The sequence below is a fragment of the Capricornis sumatraensis genome, chromosome 5 (assembly GCF_032405125.1).
Source record: "Capricornis sumatraensis isolate serow.1 chromosome 5, serow.2, whole genome shotgun sequence".
In the NCBI taxonomy this organism is placed as follows: Eukaryota; Metazoa; Chordata; class Mammalia; order Artiodactyla; family Bovidae; genus Capricornis; species Capricornis sumatraensis.
Genome location: NC_091073.1, coordinates 97,561,206 through 97,572,512, shown reverse-complemented (window position 1 = coordinate 97,572,512; position 11,307 = coordinate 97,561,206). Strand labels below are relative to the sequence as shown.

General features: G+C 54.3%; 2 protein-coding genes across 2 annotated transcripts; both read right to left on the bottom strand.

The window, feature by feature from the left end:
* Positions 1-3,773: 3,773 nt before the first annotated feature.
* Positions 3,774-6,139, bottom strand: SPMIP1 (sperm microtubule inner protein 1). Its single transcript, XM_068972366.1, has 2 exons — positions 5,719-6,139; positions 3,774-3,883 (listed from the first exon to the last, which is right to left on the bottom strand). The coding sequence occupies exons 1-2, from the start codon at positions 6,137-6,139 to the stop codon at positions 3,774-3,776; spliced, it is 531 nt and encodes a 176-aa protein (XP_068828467.1).
* Positions 6,140-6,716: 577 nt separating this feature from the next.
* ATP6V1F (ATPase H+ transporting V1 subunit F) lies at positions 6,717-9,399 on the bottom strand. Its single transcript, XM_068973162.1, has 2 exons — positions 9,182-9,399; positions 6,717-7,152 (listed from the first exon to the last, which is right to left on the bottom strand). Exons 1-2 carry the CDS (start codon positions 9,337-9,339, stop codon positions 6,951-6,953), a joined length of 360 nt encoding a protein of 119 aa, XP_068829263.1. The 5' UTR covers positions 9,340-9,399; the 3' UTR covers positions 6,717-6,950.
* Between the last annotated feature and the right edge of the window lie 1,908 nt (positions 9,400-11,307).

Sequence of the window (11,307 nt, the reverse complement as noted above, 5' to 3'; positions counted from 1 at the left end):
CTCAGAGGAGAGAGTGCTGGGAATGGCTGGCTGTCCTCCCAGTCCTCCAGCGGGGATGGAATGGAATGGCAGCTCCAAGCTGCCACCCTCATGTCAGGCACTGGGGAGATACAAGGCACAAAAGAGACTTGGCCAGTCACTTGTCCTCATCTCTGAGGAGATTGCAGCCTAGTGAGAGAGTGTGACAATAAGCAGGTGATTAGAATTCATCAGGATGTATGCTGTGAGCCCTGGGCCTGTTCATTTAAATGAAAGAGGCTCTCAAATGATTGGTTAAATAATAAGCCTAGCAAAGTCACAGGCTTTTTAATTGTGACATCATGTATGGGCAAGAGGAGGAAAGTACAAATGATTATTTTCTGATTGACAGAAATTTTACAAGTATATTATCTCTTGGGACTACATCGGCGGAAGATATCTGTTACAGCATTATAACCAGTGAAATAACTGATCCAGTAAGACAACAGATCAGAATTACAGAGGGACGGGGTTGGAGGTTATTTTCACAGTTCATGGCAATAATTTCTGAAGGCTTGGGACTCTTACCAGATGTCTTTGTTCAAAACCCTTCCAAAGACAGATTTGTTTTCACAGAGAACATTCCCATTTGGTTACTGTTATGAATATTCACACATCCATGTTGCATAAAGATGGCATTTCTTGTGAGAGTTCTTAATTTAAGACCTTATGAAATCAGGTTCTTTTAAGTGTTTTTTTTATGAATGCAAAACGATGCTCCTTCCTCCACAGCTGCAAAGGAGCAGTGACATTTCATCTCTTTTTTTAGATTCCTTTTGTTAATTATAAAGACTTGCAGTTTTTAGACTAGCCTCTGGCCTAAAATTCCACTTCTTGAATTTCATTTGATTTTGCCTTCCAGAAACCAAAAAAGAGCTAAAGAGGATTATCCTTAATAACAGAAAAGCAGGCACCTATTGTGGGGCTGGACAGGACTTTGTGTCTTTGACACAAGAACAAAGTAGGGGTGTCCTTAAGAGGGACTGGTAACCCTGGCATACTGTCCCTTCCTGCTCCTGGGCTGCCTCTGGCAGTTTTGAGGAAGACAGTGTATAGGTTCCTCTGAGGTGGTCCTTGGCTGGGAGGATGGGGAAGATGGGGGTCAGCTGTTGGCAGGCAAACCTGACAAGTATATAGCAGGCTGTGTAAATAAAGGTGGGATGGTGAGCTGTGAAGGCCGTGAAGTTCCAACGCTAGCCCTCAGGGTACCCTACCACCCCCACTCGGTTCAGTCCCCTCACCTGCTGGGGACTCCCTGGGCTTCCTGGTTCCAGTTCAGGGGTGTGCGTGTGAGGGGCTGGGACATGAGCAGACATCTGTCTTTCTCCTTCAGGTTGCTTCCAAGTGCTGAATGTTACCACCAGCAGTAGCCCTGGAGAACCAGGAAACTCAGAGTTCAAGGTGAAAGGGTGAAGTTTCCTGGGCAAGACCCCTCGCAGATGGGGGATAGCAGAGGTGGGGTCTGCCTGGGAGGAGACTGCTGGGGTAGGAAGCCCACAGCCAGGTGGAAGAAGGGGCCATTGCTAAAGCACCTTTTAAACTACATAACCTGGGTTTAGGGCTTCTCAGGCTATAGTCCATGAGGTTGCAGAGTCAGACATGACTGAGTGACTAACCACAGCACAACCTAACATGGGCTTTACAAATTCAGGAGTCAGGGCAGGGGCCTAATGGAAGTAAGGCTCACTGGGGCCCTGGGGTCTCCAGGCTCCCCTGGGGGAAGTGGCCCTGGAGGGAGGATTCCCACACAAACCTGGGACAAAGTGTTCTTCCTTCCTAGGATCTGGCCCAGAGGCCAGAGGGGAGCCAAGCAGAGCCCACGCCTCAGAGGCCCCATCAACTATCATCTGGAAGCCTACAGGAGAAAAAGCTGGCTCAGGGAGCCCCAGGGCCCCCAGGCCTCCCCTCCCAGGCCTGCCAGAACCCCAAGATCCCCTGGAGGGGCTGGGCTGGAGCCTGGGCCAGGAGAGAGCAAAACAGAAGAAACTGCTAAGCACTGAGATTCCTCACAGTCAGAGAGAGGGGGACCCTCAGGGTCAGGGTAAGAGAGAGAAGACAAACCAGGGTCCGAGCGGGGCCGGCACTCCGGCTCTGATGGAAGAGGTCTCTCAAGGTCAAAGATGGGAGGGCCTCCAGGGTGAGCACAGAGGGGCGCCTCAAGGTCAAAGCGAAAGTTGCCTCAAATGCGGGAGAAAGGAGGCCCTCCCGGAGCCGAGGGCAGATTCTCCCCGGGGTTCGGGAGAGAAGATCCTCCAGTCTTCCGAGGGCGGAGACTGCATCCTACCAGCCTGGGAAGCGGCTCGGGGAGAGGGGCCCCGGGAGAAAGGAGGCTCCTCGGGGGACTTCTGCAGGTCCCTAGGGGAACGGATGCGGCAGCCTGGGGGAAGAGAGGGACCAGGGCCCCGGGGAAGGACCACCCAGCTGATGCAGGTTAAGACCGATGGCCTGAGAGGAGGCAGCGCACCGGCCCTGGGAGCGCGGGCTCCGCTTCCACTCGCTGGGCCCCCAACCCGGCCACTGCTCCCAGGCCCAGGAGCGGTGATGCTAGCGGCCCCATACACTGGGGGCTCCGGGCAGCGGGAGTGCCCCGCTGCTCTCCCAGGGCACCTGGGCCCGCTGCGCGATCCGCACTCGCTTCAGGGCCCAGGAGGAAGCCCTGGCCCCGCGGAGCAGGAGCTGGGTGGCTCCACGGGGCTTCAGGGCGCCTTCGGGAGACCGAGGGTTGCTGCGGAGGCCCCCAGAACCTCGAAGACCGCCTGGCCCGAGCCCCTGAGCAGAGACCGGGCGTCGGCGGGCGTGAGCGCCGCGCAGCAGGCGTCGGCTCTGCAGCGGCTGCTGGAGCTGAACCGCGAGGCCCGGCGCCGGCGGCAGCGGGACCGCGAGCAGCAGCGGCTCTGGGTGCGAGGCCGGGCCAGGCGGGCGGGGCCCCGAGGGGCGGCCGCTGGGCCGCTGACAGTCGCCTCCTGCAGGTCCTGGAGCGCCTCCGCATCGCCAGGAACCGCCACTGCCGGGTGTACCCCCTGGAACCCTCACCGAGCCCAGCTCAGCTCCCACCACAGGCAAGACTCCCAGGAGAAAGCGGTGGGGCCAAAACGACCCGGCCGGGGCGGGGGCCGGTGGCCGTGCTGGGGCGCGACCTGGATCGCTTTGACTGGCGTCTATCCCGCACTTGCGATAACATCTGCGGAGCGGGCCGACCCTGGTGCTGCCCTCTGCTGGCCGCTTCGAGCCCCGGGGGCGGGAGGCACGGGCGGGCGCTCAGCGTTCCGTCCCGCCCCAGGAGGACGCTGCAGGGCGACGACGCGCCCTACGGGAACAGCTGGAGCAAACGCACCGGGAAAGGACCGGGCGGCTGCGAGCCCTCGGGGCCAGGTGAGGGGACGGGCGGGGAGGCTTGTGGAGTGGTGGCGGTCACTTTTTCCTGACATCTGGAATGAAAGTCCACTCTTCCCCAGGAACACCCAGAACTTCCAGCAGCTACTACGGCCCCCCGGCGCCGCGGAACCTGGCGAGTATTGCTCACCCTTCCGAGGCCCCTCTTAAGTCTCTGATGAATCCTCAAGGAGATGATTAAAGAGACGGGAGGTTAAGGGAAAAGCAAGAGAGCAATCGGCAGGTCAGAGGGAGTTTCAGAAAGGCCCAGAACGCAGCCTCAGCGCCTGGGAGAGCCAGACACAGACATACATGCAGCTTCGCCCCACCAGGAGGTGTGTTATTTCTTCTTCCCTCCCCTGAGCCCTCTGCGCTGCTCAAGGTCAGAGGGCCAAATCCCGGGGATCGAGTAGTGCGAAGGCCCCATTCTTGCGGAAGAAAGAATCAGTGCGGCACATCTTGCAGGAGACCAGTTCTTGCTTCACTGGGGGGCCTGGGAAAAGATGTCAGAGGCCAGGAGTGGGTTTCTGGGAAAAGGACCGGCAGAGCACAGCAGCCCTGCCTGCATAGCCCTAGGAGTCTGCCTGTGTTGTATCCACTTTGTAAGTGTGCAGAAATAAAAAGAAATGCTTCTGAGAAGCGGGAGTTACATGGAAACAGGGAGCTGGCTGGCTGCCCACCCGGATCAGCAGTGATGGCCAAATGCCAGTCAGCTGTGTGCCAGCACCTCCCCCAGCCTCAGAATCCTCCACAGAGGTGGGTGGTGGGACTCCCAGCTGTGCTTGCTACAGGGACAGACAGAGCTGGACTTCTCTGGGGCAGATAGGGCTTCTTTCTACCTTCTGCTTTCATTTGGAAATTGTTCCCTTTCCTCTCTCTAAAGGGAGAGGAAATCCTGGGGCAAATCCCCCTTGGGCCCTGGGGGGATTTTTTGTTAAGGCCAAATTTCAACTGTTTATCCTCAATCATCCACCTTTTCTGTGCCGGAACTGGAGAAAACACCTGATTGAGTAGTCTCACTTGAAATTCATGATCACAGACAGCAAAGGAAGTCTCATCAGGCAGCAAACGCATGACACTCCCTGGCATATTCTCTGTCCCACACCTGACTCTTCAGCTCAAACTACACCATTGCCTTCGCTCCGCTCCCACCCAGCTGACGACCATGAGTCAATCCAGACGGACAGCCTTCTTGCCAATACCACGTCCTTACATATCACTGTGTTCCCCCTCAACCCCGCACCTTCTCCCTGTGTGATCCAGCCTCTGGAGCAACCTGGGTGAGTCTACCCACTCTCAAGGCTTTAAACAGCACCTATATTCTGATAACCCCCAAACTGTGTCTTCAGCTCTGACCTCACTCCAGAGGGCCAAATCACCGACACCTCCAGCACAACATAGCCAACGCTGACCTTCACACCCCCCAGCACTCTCCCTACCCCCAGTCTCCCCTGCTGTAGCTGCTTTAGTCAAATACCTGCGTGTTGCCATTGCATTCTTTCCTTCTGTCATTCAAACTACCAGTAAGTTCCATTGAGTCTTCCTCCAAATCACATCCGGAATAGATTTCAGCTCAACTGCTAATCGGAGAAGGCAATGGGACCCCACTCCAGTACTCCTGCCTGGAAAATCCCATGGACAGAGGAGCCTGGTAGGCTGCAGTCCATGGGGTCTCTTAGAGTCGGACACGACTGAGCGACTTCATTTTCACTTTTCACTTTCATGCATTGGAGAAGGAAATGGCAGCCCACTCCAGTGTTCTTGCCTGGAGAATCCCAGGGACGGGGGAGCCTGGTGGGCTGCCATCTATGGGGTTGCACAGAGTTGGACACGACTGAAGTGATTTAGCAGCAGCAACTGCTAATCACTCTAGCCCAAGCCACTGTCATTTCTTGCCAGGATAACTCAACCATCTGCCAGAGTTTGTTTTTACCCCTGAAAAGGCCACTGCCTACAGAATAGTCAGGGTAATTTTTTTTTTTTTTTAAGTAAATCAGTATCATTCACCTGCTTAAAACTCACTGTGGCTTCCCCTTAAACTTAGAATAAAACCCAGGCTCCTCCCCCTCGTCAGTTAGCTCACTCTGCCTTTAGGTCCTGAGAGAGGCCTTTCCTGACAATCCGTCCTAAAGCGGCACACGCCCCTGCTTCCTCGCCCATCACGCCGTTTCATTCTGGAACTTGGCCCTCTCTTGCTCTTATGTTTCTCCACTAGAATGAACGCCCCCAAAAGGTGTGTCCATGTGTCTAGTGCCAAGAGCGCTGCCTGGCTCGTGGCAGGTTCTCTGTGTCTGTGAGGTGGATAACTTCCGGGAGGTTGGGGCTCACCCAGCTGCCAGCCATATGTGAAGCTGGTGGTGATGGGGAAGAGGTAGCGTTTCTCTGGCATGTCCAGTTTTCGGGTGCTGAGGTAGCGGTAGCGGCCCTGGAAGTCGTGGGAGATGCCTTCGTACAGCAGGGCCCGGGTGGCAGGCGGGACTGGGTACATTTCTGACTGAATAGGAGCCTCCAGGGCAGGGCTGGAGGCCCTGGAAGGAACTGCTTTGGGGGCAGGCGGGGGTGAGAGTGGAGCTCTGGGGGACAGGGCTGGCAGCTTGAGCGGCAGGCGGGCTGCAGCCTTGGCCTTCTGCTTGGCCTTCACCAGGGACCCGTACTTGTGGTGCCACTCGCAGCGCAGCATCTTCTCCCTCAGGTACTCCTCCTTCCAGAAGTTCTGCCGCACCGTGTCCATGCTGAGTTGCCGAGACATGGTGGCAGAGGAAGGAGCAGGCGCGGGGTGCCTGCCACCAAGGGGTGAGCACAGCAAGCAGAGTCCCTCTGACAGCAGGTGGCTGCCCAGGGACAGTCACTCGGCAACCGCGCCTCACCTCACACAGGGCCATGCCCTCAGCATACTTCACCTGCCTTGCTTGTTGAGGCAGCCTCAGGCCAGGGCCCACTGGCTAAGAGCCTTGCCCCCCAAACCTCTTGCCAGACTCAAGCCAAGTATCTCTGGCTTCCAGGTTTGCTGTGGTTCCTCCTTCCATCCCTTGAGAGTCCAACCCCTCCTAGCCAATACAGACTCAAACAGGGGCACCAGGGGTCTAGACGCAAGCCTGCTTCCATTCCTCCCTGCCAGGGCTGGTTACCTTTAATTCAGAAGACCAGGCTGGCACAATCTTCCTGGTCTAACTCTTCTAGGCCTGGGTCTTTGGCAAAACCTTTTCCAGCCCTGCCAATCAAATCTCCCCCCCCGCCCCCCCAAGAGTCTCCTTCCACACATGTCCTTTCTAGCATCCAGCCTCAGATTGGAGAGAAGCAAGAACGTTATTTTAATTTAACATCAATAATGACACTGTGTAACAGCACAGGGAAGAGGCAGTGGAGAGAAGACACTCAGGTTTCCTGTACCCCAACCAGCCTTAATTTTAATGGCAGAGCCCCAGCAACCTGGAAGCACCCCAGCTCTGGTGCCTGTCAGTGGAATGGGAAGGGGCAGGGAATTGGAACTCAGAGGCTAAGATCTTAGAGACGGGCTGATGGCAAGGCTGGAGTGAGGCTGCGAGGCGGAGGGGAGTCCTCTAGCGCAGGTCTTCAGCAGTGAACATGCCCCTGGCCCTGCGCAGGATGGAGTCCTTGGCAGCATCATACGGGTGCTCCTTGGATGGGATCTCCAGTACTGCCGGAATGGAGCGCTGGTGGGCGTCAAGGGCATGCCGCACCATCTCTGCGATGTACTGGTTGATAAGGATGATGCCGATGTCATCCCGGTTTAGAAACTGCCTGGAGGGAGAAATGAGAAGGGAGTCCAGGGTGGCCCACTCTGAGTTGGTGGCTGGACCACAGACGGAATGAGCTTAATCCAGAGAGCACAGTGGACAAGAGAAAAGGGTGCTACACTAAACTCTCCACTTTGTTTAGAGTCAATTTCATTCAAAAGCTACGGGCATGGCTTCTACCCCTACCCCACCCCCACCCCCGCCGCCTGGAAGACTCCCAAATGATCTGCTAATGAAGATAAGGGTTGGAGCTTGGTGTGTTCCTTATGCTACCTTCAGGTAAGAATGGGAGAGGACAAGACTATATATGCCAGTCTCTTTTTACCTGCATAAAGAAAAAAAGCAGAAAGATGGAAAAAAAATACATGAAGGAAGGAAGTAATGAAGTAGAAGAGGTCAGGGGTTGAGAGTGTGACTTCTCAATGTGTAGATCTTTTAAATATTAATTTGTAAACCACATGAACATGTTAACTTTGGAAAAGGAAACAGATTAAATTTCTAAACACACACACAAAAATTTTTTGACCACACCATGTGGCATGTGGGATCTTAGCATCCCAACCAGGGATCGAATCTGTGCCCCTTAAGAAACAGAGTCTTAACCACTGGACCGCCAGGGAAGGCCCCATAAAAATTTTTAAGCGGGGAAGGCACTGTTCAGACCACTTATGGTCTATGCGGATGAGGTCAGGGGGTGGATCAGAGGGGAAGTTTGGCCTGAGCCAGGAACACAGCATAGGAAGAGGAAAAGCAGTAATGAAGGGACCACACTTTCCACACAGAAGGAACCTGGCACTGGGCTCTTACTTTCTTGTGATCACCCACACATTCATTCATTTATTTACTCACTAAAAACTATTTACTATTAAAAAATAAAAACTATTTACAGAGTAGTTATTTTTTACCAGACACTAAGGCAGGTTCGATTGGATGATTTCAGAGGTCCCTTTTGGTTGGAAACTTGAAAAGATCTTGATGTAAAATTTGTCCTTCTCTCATGACAACTTGAGTCACTTTACCAGACTGCTTAGAGATCAGCCTCCTGGGTCAGAGCTGATCATACCCCAGGCAACAGGAACCAGTCTCAGCCAGCAGCTTAGGGCTGGACTGTTTAGGGGAAAACAGGCAGGAGAGGTTTGTTCCTGGCACTTGGCATAGGGGCTCCAGAGAAGGGGTGTGGGAAAGAACAGGGGCCTGGTGCTTTCAACTCTAATCACCAGGTCACCTCCTGGATTAAGGGACACCCCTGCACCCACAGCTTGACGTTACTGCTTTTAACCCAGGACAGGAAATGAAGACTTGAAGCGCAAGGTATCAGTAGAAGGTAGGACAGTCCTGATATTCTGTCTGCTGAGCTCAGGACAATGGGAAATTCCAAAGCAGACTAAGAGCTGAAGGAGCAGAGAGTGGCCCTGGCTTAAGAAAGGCAGAAAAGGTGAGACTGGGTTCAAATCTTTGCTCCATCTTTTTCCGAATTGTATGACTTTAGTGTGTACCTGTAACCTCTCTGAACTTTAGTTTTCTTACCAGTAAATGGGAATAAACCCCTACCTTACATGATGATTGTGAGCTTCTAAGGGAGATGAAACACTTGAAAGCCCGAGCCCACTGCCCAGGTGTTCACTGAGTGGTTCCTTCCGGAGTCAACTCACAAGACTCCAGCGCTTGCAATGACCAGGGCCTGCTCTACCGGTGAACCGGGAGCTGAGAGTGGCCCTCTCCAGGCCTGAGCACTCTGGAAGCTCAGCTCTGGCGGGCCAGGTTGGACCAAAGGGCGGTGCCCGTCCGTCATGAGCTGTTCCCCTTCTTTCCTGACACACGGTCATGTGAGGGGGCCCTTTGTGGACTGCTCCCACCGAGCCCCCAAAGGGAGCTTGGGCCGCAGTGGCCTCCTCTCCAATCGGTGGACCGACTTCCTCGACCCTCGAGGACGGGGTCTGACACGTCAGCCAGTGCCGCCCCCCGCCCCCTCCCCTCCCCGCGCTCCCACCAGGCAGCAAAGGGTCCAGTTCAAGCCTCGCGGGCTACCTTACCGGAAAGTGTCTTCGATCTCATTGATGGTAGTATCCTTCTCCACCACCAGGAAATTAGGGTGGCGGTTCTTGTTAAGCTCCCCTATGCCGCCCAGCAGGAAGCCAGTCACAGTGTCCTCGTCTCCGATCACCGCAATTAGCTTCCCCCTCCCCGCCATCCTCACAGACGAGCCGAGATCCTCAGCGACCGCCGGGTGTCACCGAAGCCCCGCCTTCGCAGCGCACCGCCTTTTCGGCCGCACCCCCACACTTTAGACATGCGCACTTGTACCACTCCGCCTCCTGGAACATGCGCATTAAGAGGAGAAGCGCCTCACTCAGAATACGCCTGCGCCATAATGGGAGCCCCGAACCCGGGGACTACGATTCCCAGAAGTCCGCGTGGCACAGTCGAATCGCGCAGGTCAGTTCGCTGGCTCTTTGGCCAGGTGAGGCAACTGCTGTTAGACGTCTGGACGCCGAAGGAGAGATGGTGTCTGTTCTCCAGGGTAAGGTCCGAGTCTTTACCGTGTATGTATGTAACTATGGCACGTAGTTAACAACTAGTACATATCTGCTCAATTAATAAAAGGATAGATAAGTTAATGATGATACTCTTTAGTGAGTAGTGTGTTAATTGCTAAAATGTGAAACGTACGTGGAAGCACCCATCAGGTGTAACTAACCCATGGGGGAGAGGGGGCCCGCGAAGAAGGTCGCTAGCTGGATGAGGCTGGTAGCGATGAGGACAAGAGGGTGTTGTTAGGAAGAGAAACAGCACGTGTGAAGACTTAGGGACTAGAGAGAACTAGTGCCTTCAAGGAAAGAAAAAGAATTTGGAAGTTATCCTGAGGACAGAGTTATTCTGAAGCCACTGAAGGATTTTAAGCAAGAGAATGATACGGCCAACTTCATGTAGTAGCGATAGGTTGAGACCTGTGCTGTGTGAGGAGGCAGGACTGAAGGAAGAGAAACCGTTATGGGAAGAGATGATGGTGGGCAGAACCCAGGGAGTGGGAATGGGGAATGTGAGAGTCTGGTGGAGCCAACAAATATTTAGAGACAAAGAGGACAGAATTGGTATTAGATATGTTTGGGGAAATAGACAAGGTGACTTCCAGGTCTCTGGCCTGTGCAGCTAGGTGGACGGGAGTCACATTCCTGAGAGAGTGAACTCTGAGATGAGTATGTTGAAGGAGAAAGGTCCACTCGCTCCCCCTCCCTTCTAACAAACAGGCGTCCTGGCATCTGGCGTTTGATCTGCGGGTTGAGAGCACTTGAGCCATCCGGACGGTCTGGTCTGGTGGTTACATGTGTGATAGGCTCAGGATTTTAACCTAAGTGGTATGAATCTCGCCCTTGCTACTTAGAGGTATGATTTGGAACTCATCACCAAAATTCTCAGGACCTTGATCTCTTCAGGTAATAATGTGCCCATCTCACAGAGCTGTTAGGATTAAGTGAGATAGAGTCCTTACATGCTTAGCAGCCGAGGCCATGAGGCCACTGAGGGAGAGCAGCGGGACTGGATATCCACAAACACATCCTCTCACAGGTGGAGGGCAGCAGAAGGAGGAGGAGGCCGGCAACCTGGCAGGAAAATGCTCCCATCTTGGGGCGAGGTGAGAGGGGAGGCATAGAGTGAGGAAGGATGTGTTTAGAAGCACCTGGCTCGGTGGCTGGCACAGGGCTGGCCCTTAATGGCCATGAATGGCTGGGAACTTGAGAAGGGATCTCGCCTTCAAGGGTCTGTCAGGTGAGGGAGGGAGCTGTGAGAGCACCCCATTCATCACACAGACCTTTATTCAACCAGCCTTTATCAACTGTGGCCGTGGAGAGGCTGAGGACATGAGATTGATAAAATACAGTTTCTGTCCTCAAGGAACTCTCTTGGGACTGAGGGGAGAGTAAAAATATCACAGGGAGGGGGATGGACTTACAGAGAGGCCCTGGAGGGGTCTTGAGGGGGGAGAGAAAGACGAGAGGAGCCAGGAGGCAGACATCCTTTGAGGGAAGAGGTGGGGGATGGGCGTATTTGGAGCCAGGCCACGTGTGTTGGGTTTTCTCTGGTCAATCCACCGCTATGCGCCGAATGTCTGGAATGAGTCTAAAGCTGGGGGATCAGTTGAGTGAAGCTGCCTTGCCCT

Excerpts from the sequence above, each read along its gene's own strand:
- SPMIP1 (XM_068972366.1), bottom strand. The coding sequence starts at position 6,139 with ATGTCTCGGCAACTCAGCATGGACACGGTGCGGCAGAACTTCTGGAAG. Across the intron at positions 3,884-5,718 it reads CACATATGGCTGGCAGCTGG|GCCCCCCAGTGAAGCAAGAA; the intron begins GTGAGCCCCAAC and ends ATCTTTTCCCAG.
- ATP6V1F (XM_068973162.1), bottom strand. The coding sequence starts at position 9,339 with ATGGCGGGGAGGGGGAAGCTAATTGCGGTGATCGGAGACGAGGACACT. Across the intron at positions 7,153-9,181 it reads GAGATCGAAGACACTTTCCG|GCAGTTTCTAAACCGGGATG; the intron begins GTAAGGTAGCCC and ends TTCTCCCTCCAG.